The sequence below is a fragment of the Capra hircus genome, chromosome 9 (assembly GCF_001704415.2).
Source record: "Capra hircus breed San Clemente chromosome 9, ASM170441v1, whole genome shotgun sequence".
In the NCBI taxonomy this organism is placed as follows: Eukaryota; Metazoa; Chordata; class Mammalia; order Artiodactyla; family Bovidae; genus Capra; species Capra hircus.
The window spans coordinates 73,712,898-73,740,163 of NC_030816.1; the positions used below are offsets into that span (position 1 = coordinate 73,712,898).

The 27,266-nt window shown below is 39.4% G+C and overlaps 1 protein-coding gene across 1 annotated transcript in view; it reads right to left on the minus strand.

Moving 5' to 3' along the window:
* Positions 1-19,898, minus strand: part of PPIL4 (peptidylprolyl isomerase like 4) — a 37,840-nt gene extending 17,942 nt beyond the window's left edge. The window contains exons 1-10 of the mRNA XM_005684899.2: positions 19,744-19,898; positions 14,345-14,412; positions 14,195-14,259; positions 13,792-13,909; positions 13,012-13,154; positions 12,403-12,499; positions 11,525-11,641; positions 6,118-6,242; positions 4,587-4,653; positions 3,002-3,113 (exon numbers count right to left, since the gene is read on the minus strand). Of these exons, the coding sequence (XP_005684956.1) occupies positions 3,002-3,113; positions 4,587-4,653; positions 6,118-6,242; positions 11,525-11,641; positions 12,403-12,499; positions 13,012-13,154; positions 13,792-13,909; positions 14,195-14,259; positions 14,345-14,412; positions 19,744-19,870 (1,039 nt within the window). The 5' untranslated portion in view covers positions 19,871-19,898. The remainder of the gene's footprint in view (positions 1-3,001; positions 3,114-4,586; positions 4,654-6,117; positions 6,243-11,524; positions 11,642-12,402; positions 12,500-13,011; positions 13,155-13,791; positions 13,910-14,194; positions 14,260-14,344; positions 14,413-19,743) is intronic.

Genomic DNA, 27,266 nt, shown 5'->3' on the forward strand with positions numbered 1-27,266 from the left:
CTAGGATTCTCCAGGCAAGAATGGCTACCCATCCAGTATTCCCACCTGGAGAATTCCATGGACAGAGGAGCCTGGCAGGCTATGGTTCACAGGGTAGCAAAGAGTCAGACACAACTGAGTGACTAACAGTTGTGCTTTCTTTTTTTTTACATGTATATATATATATATATATGTATAATTAGATATATTAAAAGAATATATGTGGAAACAGGTAGCTGTGGTTACCTCTGGTAAGGGAAATTGGGTGGATGAAGGCAGGAGTGGAAGAGACTTTGTTCTATCTCCTTTTCACTGATCTTTTCAATTTTGTACCGTGTGTGAGTGTTAATCACTTAGTTGTGTCCAACTCTCTGTGACACCATGGACGGTAGTCCACGAGACTCCTCTGTCCATGGGATTCTATAGGCACGAATACTGGAATGGATTGCCATTTCCTTCTCCAGGGGATCTTCCTGACCCAGGGACCAAACCCAGGTCTCCTGCATTGCAGGCAGATTTTTTTTTTAATATAAATTTATTTAATTGGAGGCTAATTACTTTACAATATTGTATCGGTTTTACCATACATCAACATGAACCTGCCACAGGTGTACATGTGTTCCCCATCCTGAACCCCCCTCCCACCTCCCTCCCCATCTCATCCCTCTGGGTCATCCCAGTGCACCAGCCCCAAGCATCCTGTCTCATGCATCGAACCTGGACTGGCGATTCGTTTCACATATGATATTGTACATGTTTCAATGCCATTCTCCCAAATCATTCCACCCTCTCCCTCTCTCACAGAGTCCAAAAGACTGTTCTATACATCTGTGTCTCTTTTGCTCTCTCACATACAGGATTATTGTTACCATCTTTCTAAATTACATATATATGTTAGTATACTGTATTGGTGTTTTTCTTTCTGGCTTACTTCACTCTGTATAATAGGCTCCAGTTTCATCCACCTCGTTAGAACTGATTCAAATGTGTTCTTTTTAATGGCTGAGTAATACTCCATTGTGTATATGTACCACAGCTTTCTTATCCATTCGTCTGCTGATGGACATCTAGGTTGCTTCCATGTCCTGGCTATTATAAACAGTGCTGTGATGAACATTGGGGTACACGTGTCTCTTTCAATTCTGGTTTGCTCGGTGTGTATGCCCAGCAGTGGGATTGCTGGGTCTATGGCAGTTCTATTTCCAGTTTTTTAAGGAATCTCCATACTGTTCTCCATAGTGGCTGTACTAGTTTTCATTCCCACCAACAGTGTAAGAGGGTTCCCTTTTCTCCACACCCTCTCCAGCATTTATTGCTTGTAGACTTTTGGATCGCAGCCATTCTGACTGGCGTGAAATGGTACCTCATTGTGGTTTTGATTTGCATTTCTCTGATAATGAGTGATGTTGAGCATCTTTTCATGTTTGTTAGCCATCTGTATGTCTTCTTTGGAGAAATGTCTGTTTAGTTTTTTGGCCCATTTTTGGATTGGGTTGTTTATTTTTCTGGAATTGAGCTGCAGGAGTTGCTTGTATATTTTTGAGATTAGTTGTTTGTCAGTTGCTTCATTTGCTATTATTTTCTCCCATTCTGAAGGCTGTCTTTTCACCTTGCTTATAGTTTCCTTTGTTGTGCAGAAGCTTTTAATTTTAGTTAGGTCCCATTTGTTTATTTTTGCTTTTATTTCCAATATTCTGGGAGGTGGGTCATAGAGGATCCTGCCGTGATTTATGTCAGAGAGTGTTTTGCCTATGTTCTCCTCTAAGAGTTTTATAGTTTCTGGTCTTATGTTTAGATCTTTAATCCATTTTGAGTTTATTTTTGTGTATGGTGTTAGAAAGTGTTCTAGTTTCATTCTTTTACAAGTAATTGACCAGTTTTCCCAGCACCACTTGTTAAAGAGATTGTCTTTTCTCCATTGTACATTCTTGCCTCCTTTGTCAAAGATAAGGTGTCCATATGTGTGTGGATTTATCTCTGGGCTTTCTATTTTGTTCCATTGATCTTTATTTCTGTCTTTGTGCCAGTAGCATACTTTCTTGATGACCGTGGCTTAGTACAGCCTGAAGTCAGGCAGGTTGATTCCTCCATTTCCATTCTTCTTTCTCAAGATTGCTTTGGCTATTCAAGGATTTTTGTATTTCCATACAAATTGTGAAATTATTTGTTCTAGCTCTGTGAAAAATACTGTTGGTAGTTTGATAGGGACTGCATTGAATCTATAGATTGCTTTGGGTAGTATACTCATTTTCACTACATTGATTCTTCCGATCCATGAACATGGTATATTTCTCCATCTATTTGTGTCCTCTTTGATTTCTTTTACCAGTGTTTTATAGTTTTCTATATATAGGTCTTTAGTTTCTTTAGGTAGATACATTCCTAAGTATTTTATTCTTTTCATTGCAATGGTGAATGGAATTGTTTCCTTAATTTCTCTTTCTATTTTCTCATTATTAGTGTATAGGAATGCAAGGGATTTCTGTATGTTGATTTTATATCCTGCAGGCAGATTCTTTACCATCTGAGCTATACACATATAACAACTAAAACAAACAAACTTTAGAAGGAAGAATTAAGCCTTTGCATCATGGACTTCCCTGGCAGTACAGTGACTAAGACTCTGCTTCCACTGCAGACGGCACAGGATTAATCCCTGGTCAGGGAACTAAGATCCTGCACACTGCATGGTGTGGCCAAAAGAAAGTTTTGCATCTAGAAGAACCAAGCCACTGATGTCATAATAATTACTTTGGAAACATGTCATGTCTGCAATGGGTAATTATAAGTAATTTATAATACAGTGTAGAAAATATATTCCTCATTAGTTTAAAATAAAAACACCCACACACATCCCCACACCCACCCTAGCCACCCTAGACACTAGAAAGCAGGTACATAAAATCAAACAGGAGGAGTTACATCTCTGACCATTTCTAATTAACAGCACTGTCAAAGGAGATACACACACACACACAAGAATGCAAAGTAGAACAGAAACAAATGAAGATGAACAACAAACCTTTTCCTTTCCATTTAACCTTAGCAACAGACTGGCTAAAGTCCACATGTATTCTTCTGTCATCTATAAGCACATTGTCCATTTTGAAGAATGCTTTCTCACAATCTTCTTCCTGAGAGTAATTATAAAAACTTAAGCATAAATCTTTATGGAAAAGATTTTTGCGGCTAGAATAAACACTGAAAATACAAAAAGTTCCTTGTTACTAAAACTAAAATTTGAATACTTATGCACCAAATGCTTTGCATCTATTACCTCAATTAACTCTGATAACAACCCTATGAGAAAAAAACATTCATAGCAAACTAGCAAACTAAAGGTAGAGAGATCTCCTTTCTGCTGACAGCAATGTACCTTGTAAATATTATTTCTGGTACACTTGACACAGTGTCTAGGTATAATTTGTTACGTGTCTATGTTCCTCAACCCTCCAGTATACATTTTGAACCCCTAGGGCCTATTGCAGTATCTATTGCCTGAAATACAGAAGGCACGTGACAAATACTTTGGAACAATTATAATTCAGGATGAGCTACTATTGGACATACATCAGTCCAAAGTTACAAAAAGAAATAACATAGCCAAGCATAATGGCCCAAAGTAGTAGGAACAGCATCAGACATATCTAAGTTCAAAGAGTAAGTAACAGAGTAAGAGTAAGTAACAGCTTTGGCATTTATTTATCAGATGAAGAAAAGTACAGAGAAGAACTAGAATACAAATATTTCTAGCCACTGTATAAGTCACATTTAAATTTGATGATTTTTTAACAATTACACTAAACGTATGAGTACAATGCTTTCAATCTGAACAATTTTACAAATATGGGTAGTTAATACTTGTAACAAAGAGTGTTAACTGAGTTATTAACTATTTCTTTGAAAATAAAACAGCAGTACAGAAGGCTATGACATTAACTAGGTGCACGATTTTTAAAAAGTCATGCTACCACTGTGTGTCCCAGTTTACTTATTTAGAAAAGGAGGATAGTACCTATCTCAGAGTTATGAGACCTAAATGTGAGCATAAAACTTGCTTAAAGAAAATTACTTGAGTAATAAAAGCTATCGTTCCTATTATAGATCTAGAAAGTACTATCTAATCCAAACCTCAAATTTTATTTATAAGGAAAATAATGCCTAGAAAAAAGAATTCTAAATAAACTGCCAAATATCAAAGAATAGTTGGTCAGTGACAGAGTTCAAATTAGTATCTAGATCATAGTAACACTCAAACTAGTTTTCTTTCTACTACTCAATTATTATACCTACCTAAACAGCACTGAAAGCTTATTTATAGAATGTGAAGGACTTTACCTAAAACTTTAAAAAAGTTTTAGATACATTCACACAGGTTGATCTTGAACCCAAAGTAAGTAAAAGTACATATACTAACATTAACAGATATTAAACTTATTCTCTATTCAAATATAATTAAAGTTATTTTTCTTAGGTGCTAAAGAAAAGGCAAACTAATTTGCTAATCTTACAGACTAGAAAAAGTTCTCTACATTTTTGTACTTTTTAACATCATAGAACAAAAACAACAAAAAATACAAATTTAAGATAGCTATACTATGACTTACTTTTTCAAATTCAATAAAAGCATAACAAAGGGATTCTCCAGTCTTCCAATCTCGGATAACTTCACAACTTGAAATTAAGTGTGGAAAAAGAAAGAAAGAGAGAGCATTCACTCTTACTTCTCAAAAGTAAAAACCAAAATAAGCCAATTATTAAAAGGCAAAGTTAAATTCACAGAATTATATTCTTTCAAATATCTTAAATAATAATTATTTTCTAAAATAATTGACCTGTCTAGTAACCAAGTTTTCCAGATTCTACTATGAATGCCCTATACAGGCCTATAATCCTAAATTCCTAAAACACTGGAGAACAAGATAAAAATATTTAATTTTTCTTTAGCAAAGGGAAATTACTGCTAAAAATTCTTTTAAATCATAATTTACTTTTAGTCAAATACAAATGAATTATAGACTATCTAATGCCACTACAGAATAATGCACACACATTCATATATATATGCATGCTCATTAGTAAACTTATGATTTGGGTTTTTTTAAATTTTAATATAAACAAGGCTCAAATTTAATCCCATAAGTACAGCTAGTACACAGAACCAATCTATCTTAATAACCAAGTGAAACAGCCAGTAAGGTGGAATTTAACGCAATTGGTTTAACCCTTTTTGCTCATATATCTTAAGCCTCGTTTTAAAAACATGATAGGAAACAGGGATATAAAACATTGTGAGAGGAAAAAAAAATTGTGAAAGGAAAAGCAATCACATTACAGCACATGGTTCAGCTGTTGCAATATATAAGTACATATTAAAATGTAAATATTGAACAAAGACTTAACCAAAGTTATGACATAACCAAAGTAGCAGGCAGGGAGAATGAACAGGGTAGGATAGAAACAGAGGTTAATTCTCATCTTCCTTAGCAGGAAATCAGTACATAATGTCAAATTTAAAAATAAGATGTAACAGCATAAGAACTTTCTATAAAGATGATAATCAATGAGTAGAAGAATAAAGTAGTCTTTTAGAAAAAAATTTTTCTTTCAATAGGAATAATAAAGAATGGCTTCACAGAAGAAAAAACATGAAATAAAAGGAAATTCTAAACATAATACTTTTAATCAATTATAAAATACTTCCCTTTCTCAAAGAAATACTAGCTTCAAAACTTTTACATTAATAACACAGGCAAAATTAACCAAAAGGAAAATTTTAGAAAATTTAGATTAAAATTAATTTTGGAATAAGTTGCTGGAAATTCTAGGGAGAATTTAAATGAGATAAACATTTAAAATATTAAAGAAGGTTTTTGAAAATACTATAGAACTACACTTAAACTGTTTCATTCACTTTGTTTTAGAGTTGAAATGTATGTGTTGTAAGAAAATCAATCAATTTATGACACATTCACACACACATATCTACACATACGCATACATATGTGTTTTTCTTCCCTACTATCCAACATACTCTTAGTATAAATTTCCTCTATAGTTCACAGACTCCTCAAAAATGTCATTAGAAAACCACCAATACCTAGTTTCTCTAAATCTTTCACTAATTCTAGAGATTACCTTCTTATTGGCCCAAATCTTGAGAATATTATCTCCAGATCTTCATCTGTGGTCACTGGATTCAATTTACAAACAAACAGCACATTTTCTGGAGGTTTAATGTCTGCATCAGGTAGGTCTCCCACCTAAATGATAAATAAACAAGAATATAAATCAACTCCTTTATTTAATTTCCATCATAAATACCATGAAGTTAGCCCACATTGCTGATTCCCTAAAATATCTAAATTTACATTATTAACTGTGGGCTCTGGGAAAGAAATCTAAACAGATTTCAAAATTCAAAACTCCATTCTTCCTGGCAGTAACAGTAACAAGCATAGTATTCACACAAAGTGAACATTTACCAAGTCTACTGGCTTTAGAGTCCCAGTTTTATCTCTATTTTTTCTTTTTTCAAGTACTTGATCTATTTTTTAAAGAATTTACAAAAAGTATATCTAAATTAAGTAGCATGAAAATAAAAAGACCCCATGGTGCCAACCAGCCTAAGAACTACCAGTAAAATGTTCCCTGATTCCATTATCGTTCTTCTTCTCTCACCACAAACGAGCCTTCGGTTTTCCTTCTTGGCCATTCCCTTACAGATTTAGTTTTACCACATGGGTATATATCCCTAACAGAGTGTTTAATTTTGCTTGTTTTTAAATTTTTGAAATACTATTACATTGAATCTAGCCTTTTACGTAAGTAATACTAAATTCTTTTCCATATTATTGTGCAGTATGGAACACCAATTCCTGGATACAGTTTTGAGCTTTTTGACCTCATATATCATCTTCTACTTCAGGCAAACCAAAGTCAACTTCATAGTCAACTACCACAATGAACCAAGCAAACCACCTTCTACTGAAGAACTCAAGAGGGTGACAGTGAGATAAAACCATGATTTAAAGATGTTGTTATTTTCATTGTGAGAAAAGTATATTTACCATGAGCCTTTAGATGGGGAAACAATATTCCTTCATACATATATTAAAAAATTCTCAGAGATGATTTCAGGCAAGATTATGATGTGAAGTGTCTCCTCTTGGATAAACACATTTTTAAAAAGGTGGGGGGGGGGGCTTCCCTCGTGGTCCAGTAGCTAAGACTCTGTGCTCCCAACACAGTGGGTAAACACTTGACCCTGGTCAAAGAAAACACTTGCCATGTTCAGCTCAGTTCAGTCACTCAGTCGTGCCTGACTCTTAATGACCCCATGGACTACAGCATGAGAGGCTTCCCTGTCCTTCACCAACTCCTGGAGCTTGCTCAAACTCAAGTCCATTGAGCTGGTGATGCCAGCCAACCAACTCATCCTCTGTCATCCCCTTCTCATCTTGCCTTCAATCTTTCCCAGCATTAGGGTCTTTTCCAATGAGTCAGTTCTTCAGTTTGGGTGGCCAAACTATTGTAGCTTCAGCATTAGTCCTTCCAATTCAGGACTGATTTCCTTTAGGATTGACTGGTTTGATCTCCTTGCAACCCAAGGGACTCTCAAGAGTCTTCTCCAACACCACAGTTCAAAAGCATCAATTCTTCAGCACTCAGCTTTCTTTATGGTCCAGCTCTCACATCCATACATGACTACTGGAAAAACCATAGCTTTGACTAGATGGACCTCTGTTGGCAAAGTAATGTCTGCTTTTTTAATACGCTATCTAGGTTTGTCATAGATTTTCTTCCAAGGAGCAAGCATCTTTTAATTTCATGGCTACAGTCACCAACTACAGTGATTTTGGAGCCCAAGAAAATAAAGTCTCTCACTGTTTTCATTGTTTCTCCATCTATTTGCCATGAAGTGATGGGACTAGATGCCATAATCTTAGTTTTTTGAATGTTGAGTTTTAAGCCAGCCTTTTCACTTTCCTCTTTCACTCCCATAAGGGTGGTGTCATCTGCGTATCTGAGGTTATTGATATTTCTCCCAGCAATCTTGATTGCAGCTTGTGCTTCATCCAGTCTGGCATTTCACATGACATACTCTAAATGTAAATAAGCAAGGTGACAATAGACATCCTTGACGAACTCCTTTATCCATTTGGAACCAGTCCATTGTTCCATGTCCAGTACTAACTGTTGCTTCTTGACCTACATACAGATTTCTCAGGAGGCAGGTCAGGTGGTCTCGTATTTCTATCTCTTGAAGAATTTTCCACAGTTTATTGTGATCCACATAGTCAAAGGCTTTAGCATAATCAATGAAGCAGATGTTTTTCTGGAACTCTCTTGCTTCTCGATGATCCAACAGATGTTGGCAATTTGATCTCTGGTTACTCTGCCTTTTCTAATTCAGCGTGAACATCTAGAAGTTCTCAGTTCACATGCTGTTGAAGCCTAGCTTGAAGAATTTTGAGCATTACTCTGCTAGCGTGTGAGATGAGTGCAATTGTGTGGTAGTTTGAACATTCTTGGCATTGGTTTTCTTTGGGACTGGAATGAAAACAGATCTTTTCCAGTCCAGGGGCCACTGCTGAGTTTTCCAAATTTGCTGGCATATTGAGTGTAACACTTTCACAACATCATCTTTCAGGATTTGAAATAGCTCAACTGGAATTCCATCATCTCCACTAGCTTTGTTCATAGTGATGCTTCCAAAGGCCCACTTGACTTTGCATTCCAGGATGTCTGGCTCTAGGTGAATGATCACACAATCGTGATTATCTGGGTCATAAACATCTTTTCTGTATAGTTCTTCTGTATATTCTTGCTACCTCTTAATATCTTCTGCTTCTGTCAGGTCCATGCTATTTCTGTCTTATATCGAGCTCATCTTTGCATGAAATGTTTTCTTGGTATCTCTATTTTCTTGAAGAGATCTCTAGTCTTTCCCATTCTACTGTTTTCTTCTATCTCTTTGCATGGATCACTGAGGAAAGCTTTCTTATTTCTCCTTGGTATTCTTTGGAACTCTGCCTTCAATTAGATATATCTTTCCTTTTCACTTTGCCTTTCACTTCTCTTTTCTCAGTTATTTGTAAGGCCTCCCCAGACAATTTAAGTCTGAATTTGGCAATAAGGAGTTTATGATCTGAGCCACAGTCAGTTCCCAGTCTTGTTTTTGCTGACTGTATAGAGTTTCTCCATCTTTGGCTGCAAAGAAACAATCAAACTGATTTCAGTATTGACCATCTAGTGATGTCCATGTGCAGAGTTGTCTCCTGTGTTGTTGGAAGAGGGTGTTTGCTATGACCAGTGCGTTCTCTTGGCAAAACTCTGTTGGCCTTTGATCTGCTTCATGTTTTACTCCAAGGTCAAACTTGCCTGTTTTCCAGGTATCTCTTGACTTTCTACTTTTGCATTCCAGTCCCCTATGATGACAAGGACATCTTTTTTTGATGTTAGTTGTAGAAAGTCTTGTAGGTCTTCATAGAACTGTTCAACTTCAGCTTCTTCAGCATTAGTGGTTGGGGCACAGACTTGGATTACTGTGAAAATGGTTTGCCTTGGAAACAAACAAGAGATCATTCTGTCATTTTTGAGACTGCACCCAAGTACTGCATTTTGCACTTTTTTGTTGAATATGACAGCTACTCTATTTCTTCTAAGGGATTCTTGCTCACAGTAGTAGATACAATAGTCACCTGAATTGAATTCACCCATTCCTGTCCATTTTAGTTCACTAATCTCTAAAATATCAATGTTCATTCTTGCCATCCTGTTTGACCACTTTCAATTTACCTTGATTCATAGACCTAACATTCCAAATTCCTAAGCAATATTGTTCTTTACAGCATTTGACTTGACTTCCTATCATCAGTCACATCCACAGCTTGGCACTGTTTTTGCTTTGGCTCAGGCTCTTCATTCTGGAGCTATTTTTATGCTCTTCTCCAGAAGCATACTGGGTACCTACTGACCTGAGGAGTTCATCTTTCAGTGTTATATCTTTTTTCCTTTTCATACTGTTCATGGGGTTCTCAAGGTAAGAATACTTGAGTGGTTTGCCATTCCCTTCTCCACTGGATCATGTTTTGTCAGAACTCTCCACCATGACCTGTCCATTTTGGCGGGCCCTACATGGCATGGCTCATAGTTTCACTTGCTGTGTGGTGTGGCCAAAAAAAAAGAAAAAAAGGATGAACCTGGGTAAAAGGTACATAGAAGTTCTCTGCATTTTTTTTTTCCTGTAAATTTGAAATTCTCTGAAAATAAACAGTTTACGGAATATGTTAAACCCTTTTATTCTGGCATAAACTTTCCATTTTTTGTTGTTGAAAACTCTAATGATAATCTAATGTTCTTTCCCTTGTAAGTCACTTACTCTTGCTGCCAGGTGTTCAAAAGATTTTTCTTTTAAGTCCATAATTTTCTTAGAGTTTGTCTTGGTGTTGACTGTTCTGGGTCAGAATTCTTAGGTAACACAGATCATTAACAGTTCATTAAACTGTATTTTTAACTTTTTAATTTAGTAAAGTTTTATTGAATTATAGTCTTTAATATTTGTTCCTTCAGACTAGTGATGCTAACACAGATTTTAAAACAGATAATGAAACTGAAAAGCTCTACTACATAAAATGATGTTAGTGATAAAAACTTAATTATTAGCTATCCATTCCATTCTGAAGGAGATCAGCCCTGGGATTTCTTTGGAAGGAAGGATGCTAAAGCTGAAACTCCAGTACTTTGGCCACCTCATGCGAAGAGTTGACTCACTGGAAAAGACTTTGATGCTGGGAGGGATTGGGGTCAGGAGGAGAAGGGGACGACAGAGAATGAGACGGCTGGATGGCATCACTGACTCGATGGACTGAGTCTGAGTGAACTCCGGGAGTTGGTGATGGACAGGGAGGCCTGGCGTGCTGCGATTCATGGGGTCGCAAAGAGTTGGACACGACTGAGTGACTGAACTGAACTGAACTGATCCATTCCAAAACTGATGATCTACTACATGAAAGGTATACCTATTCCACAAAAATAAGAAATGGGAATAAAAGCCTAGTAGGTGAAATAATCATGTACTGAATAACTGTTTCCCAAATGATTTCATATTGCTAGTAAAAGAGAAAAGGAGTACATTTTAGAGTGTTCAATTTCTGCCCAGGTTTATTTTATCCTATAATTACTATTCTATTATTTAATCTCAATACTAGAGATATACAAAGCATTATTCTCTATTATACTTAAAATTCAGGCCAAGAAACTCTTTAAAACTGAGATAAGTATAAGCAACTGAAATCCAATTAATATTTATAAACTAGATACCCATTTCCCATTTGTTTAAAATGCATTTGACACTACACTGACAGTAGAACCAAAGTGTTTACTTTCATATGTTATGATGTCATATAAAATTTCACCCAGAAAAGAACTCGGAGCTAAATTTTTAATATTTTAATACTATCAAAAAGTCAGGAATAAACTCACAATGAGTATGTATTGAACACACTGCTGAACAACTATTTGAACAAAGAAATCACTTTACCATTTCTAGTAGAATAGCTTGAGTTTTGGCCTCTTTTTCAGCCTTTATTTCTTCTACTTCTTCAGCTGATCTCCCTTTGAAATCATCAATTTCTTCATCTGCTCCAATTCGACCACTCTGTAAGGCAGAAGTTACTCATATATATATATATACAAATAAAAAAATCTAAGAAATATAAGACATTATGTTTTATTCTTAGTTCCATCAACTTTGTTAAAACATTTGTTTCACAAATGTGAAACAAACTTATAAACCTCTGAAAACTGATTTAAGCTAATTCGTTAATATGGGCTAAACTAGGCTTCTAATTTATTTTTAAATTAAAATAGACATTTATATAAGAACTATCTGGTATCCAAGTAAGTGCTGAACACAGAAGATAAATGATCTTAGAAATTAAGGATTAAATCCTAACTATAGAGATAAATTCAGCTTTGAGAAAGTCTCATTAAGCAGAAATTTACACCTTAAAAGATCTGAGGGGAAGTCTCCACTATGCCACAGAAATTTCTGCATTCCAGCCTGGCTCAAAAGTGTCCCCAGTTGAAAAGTTCCCTCACAAGCTGACAATGTAATTTAGTCTTAAAGCTATACTCCTATCTAGAGTTAAGAGGTAAGAGAAACATTTTCCCAAGGTATTTGTATCCAGAGCCAAGACTGTTCTGGTGGAACAGAAACTAAAGAAAGAACATTAGGGAAAAGATAGGTAGAAAAATGAGTGTCTACATGGAAGAGAAAAAGAACTGCAAACTTTGCTTAGTATTACTGATCAAGCAAGACAATCATTCTGGAGAAATAAGTTTTAAAAAGGTAAAAACCAAAATCTGTGTAAAACATTAATACGCATGTACATGCAATCATAAGAAGACTTGACTCACATCTAGTTGTTCCCTTGTAGGTTCTGGTGATCGATCAGGAATTAATAAATCAGGAGGATCATCAAATGGATCATCTAAAATCACTGTATGATTTATCCTTACAAAATAAATCCAAGTCAAATGTTACATTCATATTATTTCAGAATCCATGCTTCACTTTTTATAAAAATTATAACAAATATCTTAAGTATCCCTAATGCCAAAAAAAACACAAAAATCGATAAGCTCTTAAATTTTATTGCACAAGGGTATTGCTAGGATATACTTTGACAGTTAGTGTTATTGCTTTTGATTGCTTGATATTATATATTAATTCTCTGCATTATGCTAACATGTAATATGAATAGCTATATCTTAGTAATCTTGTCACCTCTCTCAATAAATCTGAATTTTTTTTAAAAACCTAAAGAATTAGTACTTCCTCCTAACATAAGCAATTATAATTAGTACAGTAATGGTCTTCTCTATTATAAAGATTATTATTGTCTCCAATTAATTCACATTTTAGAATTATCCAAAATCCAGGCCTATGTATGCCATCCCCATTATCTGGCACACATCACATATTAAAACACTGTAGTACATTCTAATAATAAATAGTAACCATACCTGATATCTTGATATGGTACAAAGTCCTTATCAACAAAAGTCTCATTAATTTTCTTAATTATGTCCATGCCTTCTGTCACCTCACCAAACACTGTATGAACGCCATCAAGGTAATCCAGATTCTCTCCTGTTGTAATAAGAAACTATATAAAAAGACATTTAATAAATGCAAATATATATATAAAATTCAAACTGCTGTTAGTTACAAGAGATTCTACATTAACTGCATTCAGTACTTGTTACAGGTGTTTCTCACCCACCTGTTACTAGTACTAAGTGAAAGGCACCAAGTTTAAACACGAAATATCAATAAATACACAGATGCTTAATTGTTTAAAATACTTGAACAAACCAAATCTCAATTTTTTTCACATGTAAACTCTGAGGAAAAAAACCATCTACTCCAATGGGAATGTTGTGACAGTGAATGGTATGTGCTCAACATGACCTGTTTTGAAAGAAGTAATAAATACTGCAAGGACAGGCCTTTCTGTCTCTGAACAGTGATGATCTATGAACTGTGAGATTATAGGTAATGTTATTTTCTTCTTTGTACTTTCCCGTATTTTCTAAATTCCTCCCAAAGGATATGCCTTACATTCAAAAGAACAAAATAATAAGGATTTTTTTAACATAGGAGAATTTTTTAATTTTTAGAATTGAGAATTTTTTAATTCTAACAAATATCTTTGGTTGAAATTCTCTCCTTACTAGACAGTTCAAAAAGATAATCTCATGGGTGCCCTCCAGCAAAACTCATCTCCTCACGCATTTCCTAACCTGAGATCCATGCTGATCACTGCCATTGTTCACCATGGACACAGTGCCTTTCTTCTTGTGCTTAATTCTTGGCACTTTTTCAGCCTCGAAAAAGCTTGCTTGATCACCATACAGTTGACTAAAAATACATATAATAAGGTTATAAAATATAAGTACACTCAACATGAAATACAGACATACCAGGATTATATATATAGGGCACTAGAGTTAGCATATAAGGTTACCATTTCTTTATAGAAATGGCACCATTATTAAAAATATTTCTTTTTTTGCTATAGACATTTATGGAACTTGGGAAAAATCTATATTTGAACCATATTTTTAAATGCAGATTAAAATAAACTACTTAACATTTTAAAGAAGAATTTCTATTTTTTATCCATTTGAAAGTAAAGAAACTTACCCAAAAACTGATTCTCCTCCACGTCCAGTCCCTGTAGGATCACCAGTCTGTATGATAAAATCCCTCTGTAATATATAGGAGACTTTGTTAATTCAGAGTTTGTTAGATGGTTCCAATAACAAAGAACATGACTAATATCTACCAACTCACCTGGACATTGTGAATAAGGCAATAATTATAATATTTTATTTTGCACAACTTCAGGAAATTCAAGCAAGCTGAAAAAAAGTAAATACTAAATTTACCACAGCAATTCACAGATACATTTTCAATCATGTAAAGGCACAGTTAGTGTAATTTAATTTCTAAGCTACCATATAAAAATCTGCCCAAACAGTCAAATGTCCAAAGCCATTTTAAAAGTATAAGTAAGCTTCCCTCATAGCTTAGTCAGTAAAGAATCTGCCTGCAATGCAGGAGACTGGGGTTTGACTCCTGGGTCAGGAAGATTCCCTTGGAAAGGAAATGGCAACCCATTCCCATATTCTTGCCTGGAGTATCCCATGGACAGAGGAGGCTGGCAGACTACAGTCCATGAGGTCGCAAGAGTCAGACATGACTTAGCAACTAAACCACCACCAAGCCTAGAAAAATGCAATATATTTTAAGTTATCTTTTATTCTCTTTTTCTTTGGATTTTTTGGGCATCTGAGCTACACAGGAAACTAAAACTTATCTGCAATCATCTATTTTTTTTTCTATTTTGTAATTTATTAAAAAAAATTGCTTTACAATGTTATGTTGGTTTCTGCCATTTATCAGCATGAATCAGCCATAGGTGTACATATATATCCCCTCCCTCTTGAAACTCCCTCTTACCTCCCATCCCAACCCACCCCTCTAGGTTGTCACAGAGCACCAGTTTGAGCTCCCTGAGTCAGCAATCATCTATTGATGAACTGATTTTGTTAAGAGAAAAAAGAAAAACTAAAGAGGACATTGTAATGGGAAAGGATCTAGCAGAGCATCTGAAAATGGGTGCAGCTTATTTACATTAGAGAAAACAAAGTATCCGGGATCAGTTGTTTTTACAATGATTAAACAGCCCTTCAGGAAAATCCATACACTCACCATGTACCTCTGGAGAAGGGAATTGTTACCCTACACCAGGGGATCTTCGCAACCCTGGATTGAATCCAGGTCTCCCGTACTGCAGGCATATTCTTTACCATCGGAGCCACCAGGGAAGCCCCAAGAATACTGGAGGGGATAACGATTCCCTTCACAAATATCCATGCACTAAACATGTACCACCTTTTTAAAATAAATTCACTCATTTATCCAATAAACACTGAGTATCCTCTAGGCACTTGGCACTGCTAGGTCAAATGCCAGTAAATCTCTGCTGTTAACAAGTTCATAGTCTAGGTGTAGAGAAACATTCTAGCAAGTTCTCAAGGCACTAAGCTAGAAAACAGACAGAAAGATACATGAGGGATCCCTATCCCTCAAGGAGCTTACACTAAATGAGGGTCCTTACACCTGAACTCAGTTATAATACTGAGCATACCTGATAATACCATTGGTGCACTTAAATAGTATGGTTTTGTTAATAAATATGCCACAAGAGTTGAAAAGAGAGATTGTTTCTGGCTGAGGAAAAGAGAAGACCTCTTGGAGGCTGAAAATGAACATTAAAAGAACTGGACTGGCAGAGAGTAGAGAGGGGCCATTTCAAGGTGGGAAGACATTGTGAAACAGCCTACCCTCCTCCAGAGGACCTTCCAGACCCAGAAACTGAACCTGTGTCTCTTGAGTCCCATGCATTGCAGGCAGATTCTTTACCACTATGCCACCTGGGAAGCCCCATTTAAGAGCTGAATCAACCAATACAATACATGGTCTTTGTTTGGATCCCATTTCAAATGATGAAATATTCTTTTAAATGTTTATGAGACAACAGATAAACATGAATGTTACTACGGAATTATTGGGGCTCCCCTGGTGGCTCAGTGGTAAAGAATCTGCCTGCAAATGTAGGAGACACAGGTTCAGTCTCTGGATTGGGAGGATCCCCTGGAGAAGGAAATGGCAACCCACTCCATGCCTGGTAAATCCCATGGACAGAGGAGCTTGGCAGGCTTACAGTGCATTGGGTCACAAAAGAGTCAGACAGGACTGAGCAACTAAATAACAAAGAGGAATTATTGCTTATTTCTCTAGATGTGACCATGGCTTGTGGTTATGTTATCTCTTTAAAAAAATATCTTTTGTTGTTCAGTCATCGTGTTCGACTTTGTGACCCCATGGACTGCAGCAGGCCAGGCTTCCCTGTCCTTCACCATCTCCCAGAACTTGCTCAAACTCATGTCTTGCTCAAACTCATGTCTACTGAGTCAGTGATGCCATCCAACCATCTCATCCTCTGTCGTTCCCTTCTCCTCCCGCCTTCAATGTTTCCCAGCATCAGGGTCGGCTCTTCGCATCAGGTGGCCAAAGTATTGGAGCTTCAGCTTCAGCATCAGTCCTTCCAATGAGTATACAAAGTTGATTTCCTTTAGGGATGGACTGGTTGGATCTCCTTGTAGTCCAAGAGACTCTCAAGAGTCTTCTCCAACACTATAGTTCAAAAGGATCAATTCTTCATGGTTCAGCCTTCTTTATGGTCCAACTCTCACAGCAATACGTGACTACTGGAAAAACCATAGTTTTGACTATACAGACCTTTGTCAGCAAAGTATTGTCTCTGCTTTTCAATATGCTGCCTAGATTTGTCATAGCTTTTCTTCCAAGGAGCAAGCATCTTTTAATTAATTACAGATTAAATAAATGTCATGTGTTAGTCACTCAGTCATGTCCGACTCTTTGCCACCCTGTGGACTGTAGCCTGCCAGGTTCCTCTGTCCATAGAATTTCTCCAGGCAAGAATACTGGAGTGGGTTGCCATTTCCTTTTTCAAGGGCTCTTCCTAACCCAGGGATCGAACCCAGGTCTCCAGCATTGAAGGTGGATTCTTTACCATCTGAGCCACCAGCGAAGCCCTTTAATGTCATGTAAAGGAATTCCCTGTCAGTGGTCAGGACTCAGCACTTTCACTGCCACGGCCTCGGGTTCAATCCTCGGTCAGAGAACTAAGATCCCACAGGCTGCACAGCACAGCCAAAAACAAACAAAAAATTCAGCAGATGTGGCAATATAAATGAAACATATATTAACAACTGTTAAATGAAGCTGATCATGAGAGTTCATTTACATGATTCTACTTTTGTATATGGTTAAAGTTTTCTATAATAAAGTTTTTATAAAAAGGAAAAGGGAGAAAGGGAGTGAGGAAAAAAGAAAAATAAGTCTGGATATATTTATTATAGACTGATAAGTAGTTACATATATAAGTAGATATCCAATCACAACTACTTACACATTACAAATATATACAAAGAATGTGGATTTATGTTTTAAGTGTTCCAAGCTATCATTGCAGAAACACTACAAAATCACACAAAAAAACATTCTGTGTTAATTAGGTGGGATAATCCTACCTCCCTTTCAGCTTCTCATAATTCTAGGGAAAAAGGCCCATTCCTTGCCAAATGCTGCTCCACATGGAACATGTCAAACTCAAACAAAACTGAAAGATGAAAAATACAATTCCCTATAAGACTCTGTGAACCCCTGGATCCTGTCATCCTTAAAGCTTACCCCAGTGAAAGTGAAAGTGAAAGTCACTCAGTCCTGTCCAACTCTAGGACCCCCATGGACTATACATGTCCATGGAATTCTCCAGCCCAGAATACTGGAGTGGGTTGCCTTTCCTTTCTCCAGGGGATCTTCCCAACCCAGGGATCGAACCCAGGTCTCCTGCATTGCGGGCAGATTCTTTACCAGCTGAGCCACAAGAGAAGCCCAAGAATACTGGAGTGGGTAGCCTATCCCTTCTCCAGTGAATCTTCCCGACCCAGGAATTGAACCAGGGTCTCCTGCACTGCAGGTGGATTCTTTACCAACTGAACTACCAGGGAAGCCCAAAGCTTACACCAGTAACATAAGGCAATCCATTATTTTCTTTAAGGCAGTTTCAGTTGAGTTTCTATCACTTGAACAAAGAGTCTGAATACAACACATATCATCCATTACTTCGGTGTGCACCTTCAAAGTGTCAGGAACTGCACTAGGTGCTCAAGATACAGAGATAATCAAGGAATAGTCCCTGCTCTCTTAAAGATTACATCTTGAGAGGAGACCAAGACTTGAAAATAATTCCAGGCCAACAGGAAAATGTATAATACGTACTATGTGATTTAAAGAAGACCTGAGACAGAGCAAAAGAAACCAATCTAACTCTGCTCAGGGACACAGGGAGCTTCACAGAAGAGACCATGCTTGACCTGAGAACTGATTAATAAACAGGAAGTCTGCCAAAAGGACAACAAAGGGGAGAAATGTGGGGCACAGGCATCAGTATAAGAAAGGAACAGATGTATGCTGAGAGTTGCTGGGGAGGGGGTGATAACTCAGTGTGGGATAAAGCGCAGCACCTCAGCAGGCACTCATGGTACCATATCGTATAGCTTGTTTCATCTTCTTTGACAAACTGCATTCCTTGGGTGCAGGACCCTGATTGTAACTAAACTCTCCTGTTTAGTTACAGTTTCTCCAGTTTCTCCCCACTCTGAAACATTCTCCATATTGCTGCTTATTATCGTCCTAAAACAAGTTTGTTAACGCCTCTCTCAATCCTGCTTTCAAACCCTTCAGAGATTGTGGTTTTCAGTAGGGCACACAAGGCTATTCATACCCAACCTAACCTAAAAAACGTATATGACCAGACTCACGGTCTGCCATTTCACTGTCAAGCCACGCCGATCTACTCGCCGTTTCCAGAAAATTCCAACCAAACAAGAACACTCTCACTCCCACTCATTTTTAAAAGAGCGAGTTCAAGTGCTCTGCATTCTTCCTTAGCTCGGCTTCTCCCCACCCCCAGCCAGGAAGAATTACTCCCTCCTCTGGTTTCCATGGCAACTTACACATTCTTCCACTACATCGCTTAAGAAATTAAATGGGTTGCGGCGCCTATTTCCCCCAGTGGAAAATTAAACCTTCGAGGGCAAGACGCCCATCCCACGGCTTGGCACAAAGTCTCGCGTAGTGGGCGATCAACGAATGTTTGCTAAGACTGGGTGCACACCTCCGGACAGCCCTCCCTCTACCCAGAAGGGATGCCCACACTCACTGCTCCAAGCCCTTCGTCCCTGCTTTCATCAAGATTTACTGATTACACACCAAGGAATACTCGGTATGTTCTTGACTAGTAAAAACCAGTAAAGCCACAAGAGCTATGGGCACTGAATATGCAGCCTGCACTACACACACACAGGGATTTAACAACCACAAGCACCTGCCACCCGACTGGCCAGCACCAGAGGCGGAGAAAGGTTGCTCCTCAGAAACAAACTTTTCAACCAGGGCCCGCTGATAAACTGCGCGGTCGCGGCACCATCAGCCCAGAAGCTCCAGCCAGTCCACGCCGGGGACTGGGCAGAAAAGGCAAAGCGCCGGGGGGGGAAAGAGCGCGGCCCGCCGAGAGGTGAGCAGGGCCGGGGCCTCACCGCGCGGCCGCTCTTCTGTGTACAGGTCGATGACGACGTCGCCTAAAGTGGTCTCCAGCAGAACCGCCATGGCGCCCGCTCCTCCTCGCAACAAGCCCCGGGGGTGACAGGCGCAGCCCTGCGTCATCTACGCCACGCGTCACCCTCACCGCGACGCCTTTTTACGTCATCCCTCCGGCGACACCACCCCCTCTGGGAGGTGCTTTGGGCGGGTCTGGTCCGTGGCAAGCCAAACCTGTGGGTTCCCGGCCCTTTTGAAAAAATCTTCCAAAGGCCCTGGGGACTGGCGCGGAAGGTTGACACTCAGAGTGGCTTCTGTGAAGGGTTTATGCTCCATTTTGTGTCCATCTCAAAAATGACGCGGACCTTTCTTTAATGCTCCGTAGGCCCTCTGTTTCGTCGCTTGAAGGCGAGTGTGGGGCGCCACCTTCCCCGGCCCTGTTGGGACAACTACGCCAAGTTTCCTAGTCGGTCACTTCTTATCGCCCCGAATCAGAAATTTTAGCCTTTAAAGGTAGGATTTGCTACTCAGAAAGATGGTTAACAAAAAAAAAAGAAAGAAAGAAAGAAAGAAAGATGGTTAACAGGGAGTTCTTTCCTGGCTAATTGTGTCAAGTAAAGCGAAGTAAGTCACTCAGGCGTGTTCGACTTTTTGCGACCCCATGGACTACACAGTTCATGGAATTCTCCAGGCCAGAGTACTGGAGTGGGTAGCCTTTCCCTTCTCCAGGGCATCTTCCCAACCCAAGGATCGAACCTAGCGGGCGGATGCCTTACCAGCTGAGCCACAAGGGAAGGCCAGTTGTGTCAAGGGCTGTACCTTTTACAGCAGCTGATGGTGGGTGCGTCCTTAGTGCAAGTAGCTAAATATCGTAGGTTTCAGCTCGTATCTCTACTGGTTTTATCAATACTTAAGAGGACAATTTAAGCTTAAAAAGTTTTCTCTGCTCTTCGGCCTCCTCCCTTCCCTCTAGTGTGCATTGTGCATTACCCAGACCTCCTCCCCAGTGGCAGAAATACCTGCTCAAATCCTAAAGATCAGTTTTTCTCTTTCTGGTGACAGCCATGTAACTCCTTAGAAGATAACATTGCTTTCTCAGTCCTGTAAGAGGTCCCCTTAAGGTGTGCAAACATCTTTGGTGAACTTTTATGAACAATGCAAGTGTATCATTTCCATCAGAGTTAATTTTTGGTACAGAACAGACTGGTAAGATGACCTGGGGAGATACTGGGTTGCATCCAAAGGAAGCTCTTAGCTTAAGTGCTTACCTCAGACCAGATTTCCCTCGGGGCTCAGACGGTAAAGCTTCTGTCTACAATGCCGGAGACCCTGTTTCGATCCCTGGGTCAGGAAGATCCCCTGGGGAAGGAAATGGCAGCCCACTCCAGTACTATTGCCTGGAAAATCCCATGGACAGAGGAGCCTGGTAGGCTACAGTCCATGGGGTCACAAAGAGTCGGACATGACTGAGCGACTCCACTTTCCACTTTAAGACTATATTAATGTGACTAGCTGTATTACTTGTATTCTGCTTATTTTATAAGATTATTGCGCCATCAATAAAAATGATGATGACTAGTCAACTTGAAGTGATTGACCAAATATATAGTGCTATAAGATCAATGATTATAATGGAGTAACTCTAGCTATGAGAAGCAGCAACAAGAGGGAACCATTTCCTGAACCATAACAGACTAGTAAGACTAGGCAGTCTAGAGATTTGAGCTACTAGACCAAAAGTCACACTAGACTTTTGCTGTTCTTTAAACACTACTTGTGGAGGAAGGGTTCTGCCCCAGGGCCATCCTATGTTGTCGGAACACTTCTTTTCCAGTTATCACATGATTCTCTTTCATCTCCTTTAGGTCTCTTCCTCATAGTCACCTCTCAGTGAGACCTTCCCTGACCACTACAGTTAAAGTTAACCCCACATGCATACACTTCTATTTTCCTTCGTAGTACTTCTTACAATCTAACATGCGATTTAGGAAATTTGTATGTTGTTTCCAGAATGTCAGTTCCAGAGGGAAAGCCAGTTTTGTCTGTTCTGTTTACTGCTGTATCCCTAGTGCCCGACAGCCTGCCGCATAATAAGTGAATACTTATTTGTTGAATGAATGAATATTGGCAATTAATTAAAGAAATGCAAATTAAAATGACAATGAAATTGTTAATGGGAAAGTAAAATAATACAGTCACTTTGGAAGATAGATTGGCAGTTTCTTACTTGTACAAAGCTAAATATAATCTTACCTTGATATCAAGATATCACACAGTTAGATATTTACCTAAAGAAGCTGAGACCGATCCAGATAAAAACCAGCATACAAGGGACTTCTCTGGTGGTCCGGTGGCTAAGACAGCATTCCCAATGCAGAGGGCCTGGGTTTGATCCCTGGTCAGGAAACTAAGGATCCCTGTGCAACTAAGACCTGGCACATCCAACAAATAAATAAATCTTTTAAAACAAAAACCTGTGCACAAATGTTTATAGCAGCTTAATTCATATTTGCCAAAATTGAGAAGCAACTGTCACCCTGCTTATTTAACTTATATGCAGAGTACATCATGAGAAACGCTGGACTGGAAGAAACAAAGGCTGGAATCAAGATTGCCGGGAGAAATGCCAATAACCTCAGATATGCAGATGACACCACCCTTATGGCAGAAAGCGAAGAACTGAAGAGCCTCTTGATGAAAGTGAAAGAGGAGAGTGAAAAAGCTGGCTTAAAGCTCAACATTCAGAAAACGAAGATCATGGCATCCAGTCCCATCACTTCATGGGAAATAGATGGGGAAACAGTGGAAACAGTGTCAGACTTCATTTTGGGGGGCTCCAAAATCACTGCAGATGGTGATTGCAGCCATGAAATTCAAAGACGCTTACTCCTTGGAAGAAAAGTTATGACCAACCTAGGCAGCATATTAAAAAGCAGAGACGTTACTTTGCCGACTAAGGCCCATCTAGTCAAGGCTATGGTTTTTCCAGTAGTCATGTATGGATGTGAGAGTTGGACTAAGAAGAAAGCTGAGCGCCGAAGAATTGATGCTTTTGAACTGTGGTGTTGGAGAAGACTCTTGAGAGTCCCTTGGACTGCAAGGAGATCCAACCAGTCCATTCTGAAGGAGATCAGCCCTGGGATTTCTTTGGAGGGAATGATGCTAAAGCTGAAACTCCAGTACTTTGGCCACCTCATGCAAAGAATTGACTCACTGGAAAAGACTTTGATGCTGGGAGGGATTGGGGGCAGGAGGAGAAGGGGACGACAGAGGATGAGATGGCTGGATGGCATCACTGACTCGATGGACGTGAGTCTGAGTGAACTCTGGGAGTTGGTGATGGACAGGGAGGCCTGGCGTGCTGCGATTCATGGGGTCACAAAGAGTCGGACATGACTGAGCGACTGAACTGAACTGAACTGAACTGAGGTGTTTTAAGTAGGTGAATGAATATATAAACTGGTTTAACAAACTGGGATAAACATCCATATAATGAAATATTATTTAAAGATCAAGAGAAATGAGCTAGCCAGCCATGAAAAGATATGACAGACCTTAAACACATATAGGTAAGTGAAAGGAGCCAGACTGAAAAGGCTACACATACTGTGTAATTTCAACCATATAACTTTTTGATAAAGGGAAATTATGTAGATAGTAGGAAGATCGGTAGTTGCCAATTTTCTGGCACATTGAGGGAGAAGTGAATAGTTGAAACACAGGGATTTTTAGGGCAGAGAAACTACGTTGTATGAGTGAGAGTGAAAGTAGCTCAGTCGTGTCTGACTCTTTGTGACCGCATAGACTATACAGTCCACAGAATTCTCCAGCCTGAATACTGGAGTGAGTAGCCATTTCCTTCTCCAGCGGTTCTTCCCAATCCAGGAATCAAACCAGGGTCTCCTGCATTGCAGGCAAATTCTTTCCTAATTGAACTATCAGGGAAGCCCCTATGGTTATGTTTACTACCACGTATGGGGCTTCTGTTCTCACTGTGTCTGCTCTAAACAACTACCATCCACAATACAAGTACCAGTAGGGGCATGGCTGACATTTGAACCTGTGAGAGCTGACCATGGAGCTCATACAATTACCCGCTGCATTACAGCTGGTGGGGCAAGCGAAAATAAAAGTCACTCAGTCATGTCCAACTCTTTGCGGCCCCATGGACTATACAGTCAATGGAATTCTCCAGGCCAGAATACTGAAGTGGGTACCCTTTCCCTTCTCCGGGGATCTTCACAACCCAGGGATCAAACCCAGGTCTCCCACATTGCAGACAGATTCTTTACCAGGTGAGCCACAAGCGAAGCCTCCTAAAATTGCCCTGTGTCACATCTTGTGAAAGTAAATTTGTTAGTCGCTCAGCCATATCCGATTCTTTGTTAACCCATGGACTGTAGCCCACCAGGTTCCTCTGTCCATGGAATTCTCCAGGCAAGGATACTGGAGTGGGTTGCATTCCCTTCTCCAGGGGATCTTCCTGACCCAGGGATTGAACCTGGGTCTCCTGCATTGCAGGCAGATTCTTTACCATCTGAGCCACCAGGGAAGCCCCAGAGAACACTGGGAGTGGATTGCCATGCCCCTATCCAGGTCCTGACCCAGGAATCAAACCCATGTCTCTTATGCCTCATCATAGTATGATGCTATCTGTATTGGTGGGTTCCCAGGTGGCAGTAGTGGTAAAGAACCCGCCTGCCAATGCAAGAGACTTAAGAGGTGCAGGTTTGATTCCTGAATCAGGAAGATCCCCTGAAGGAAGACTTGGCAACCCACTCCAGTATTCTTGCCTGGAGGAGCCTGGTGGGCTGTGGTCCCTAGGGTCCCAAAGACTCGGAACGACTGAATCAACTTAACAGCAGCATATTAGTGGATACATGACATTATGTATCAATATTTGCAGAACTCTGAAAAACTAGGACACAAAAAGTGAACCCTAACATAAACTGAACTTTAGTTAATAGTAGTGTACCAATATTGGTTCATCACTTGTAATAAATGCACCAGACTAATTCAACATGTTAATAATAGGGGAAACTGGGAGAGGCTGGAGAGATCCCAACCTCTGGGATCTCATGTCTGGTGCTCTGAGGTGCAGCTGATATAGTAATAATAGAAATAAAATGCACAGAAAAGGTAATGCGTTTGAATCACCCCGAAACCATCCCACACCCCTTGGGTCCATGGAAAAATTTTCTTCCACAAAACCTGTCCCTAGTGCCAAAAAGGTTGGGGACCCCTGGTATATAGTAACTCCTTGTACTTTCCATTCAACTTAACTTTAAACCTTAAACTACTCTAAAAAAGTGTGTATACAGAAACAAGATTTACAGTTTTTCATCTTTTACCTTAAGTGATTCAGAAGATAAACAGTCCTAAATATGAAACCTTACATATATAGCACTTAACATAGTCAATGGCTTTATGGTTATATTTTCCATAATTACCTCTAAATATGGAGTCCCCTGAGTTAGTAACCTTCCACTCCTCTCCAACCTCACTCACATAAAAATCTTAACCTTAGTGTAGCAGAATCTTTAAAATAAAAGAGGTTTCATTTATTTTTTTCTTTCCAAAAATCTAGTGCTTTGCTACATTATACCAAATGATGTTTTGCCAAAAATATCTGTGATGGTTAATTTTATGTCCACTTGACTGGGCTAAAGGATACCCAGATAGTTAGTAAGGCATTGTTTTTGATATGTCTGTGAAGCTATTTTTGGAAGAGACTTGGCATTTTAACCAACATACTGAGTAAAGAAGATTACAATCACCATTTTATTGGGGCATCATCGAATTCCTTAAGGACTAGAATAGAACAGGCAGAAAAGGGGCACATTTGATCTCTCTGCTTGACCTAGGATATTCATCTTCTGCCCATGGACCATCAGCACAGCTGTTTCTTTGGCTTTCAGACTCAGACCAAGACTTAAGACATCATTGGCCTTCTGGTTCTCAGGGCTTCAGATTTGGATTAAATTACTCCAGAGGCTTTCTTGGTTCCCACAGACAGAAGATCACAAGACTTCTTAGCTTCTATAACGACACGAGACAACTCCTATAATATCTATACTTATGCATGCATGCTAAGTCACTTCAGTCATGTCCAGCTCTTGCAACGCTATGGACTGTAGCCCACCAGGCTCCTCTGTCCATGGGACTCTCCAGGCAAGAATACTGGAGTGGGGGTTGCCATGCCCTCCTCCAAGGGATCTTCCCAACCCAGGGATTGAACCTGTATCTCTTACATCTCCTGCATTGACAGGCAGGTTCTTTACCACTAGCACTACCTGGGAAGCTCATCTGTACCTAGTCAGTTCAGTTCAGTCGCTCAGTTGTGTCCGACTCTTTGCAACCCCATGAATCGCAGCACGCCAGGCCTCCCTGTCCATCACCAACTCCCGGAGTTCACTCAGACTCACATCCATCGAGTCAGTGATGCCATCCAGCCATCTCATCCTCTGTTGTCCCCTTTTCCTCCTGTCCCCAATCCCTCCCAGCATCAGAGTCTTTTCCAATGAGTCAACTCTTCTCATGAGGTGGCCAAAGTACTGGAGTTTCAGCTTTAGCATCATTCCTTCCAAAGAAATCTCAGGGCTGATCTCCTTCAGAATGGACTGGTTGGATCTCCAATACCACAGTTCAAAAGCATCAATTCTTCAGCACTCAGCTTTCTTTATAGTCCAACTCTCACATCTATACATGACTACTGGACAAACCATAACCTTGACTAGATGGACCTTTATTGACAAAGTAATGTCTCTACTTTTTAATATGCTGTCTAGTTTGGTCACTACCAGGCTTTTAGGGCTTCCCTGATGGCTCAGTGGTAACAAATCCACCTGCAATGCAAGGGACATGGGTTTGATCACTGGATCGGGAAGATCCTCTGGAAGAGGAAATGGCAACCCACTCCAGTATTCTTGCCCGGGGAAGTCCCATAGACAGAGAAGCCTGGCAGGCTACAGTCCATGGTGTTACAAAATAGTTGGACATGACTTAGTGACTAAACAACAATATCAGGCTTTTACTAAACTCCAACAGGCAGTATTTCTCTGCCCTAATCATCCTAGGGCAGGCACCAGACAACTAGAGATAGCCTCTGTACTGCAGAGCCCACTGAAATTATTCAAAGCAGCCAATGCTAGACCTACTTGTGTCTCACCCATCTCCATAGAAACCACAGTAAAGACTTCTGCCCGAGGACTTCCTTAGGGGTCCAGTGATTAAGAATCCATCTTGCAATGAAGGGGACTTGGGTTCAATTCTTGGTGGGGGGACTAAGATCCTGCATGCTGCAGAGCCACTAACATAAGACTGTTCCACATTTAGCGTCTCTGCACAGCAAAGAAAGATCCCATATGACCCTGTGTGCCACAATTAAGATGGGATGCAACCAAATAATAGATATGATGCTTTTGAACCGTGGTGTTGAATAAGACTCTTGAGAGTCCCTTGGACTGCAAGGAGATCCAACCAGTCCATCCTAAGGAAGATCAGTCCTGGGTGTTCATTGGAA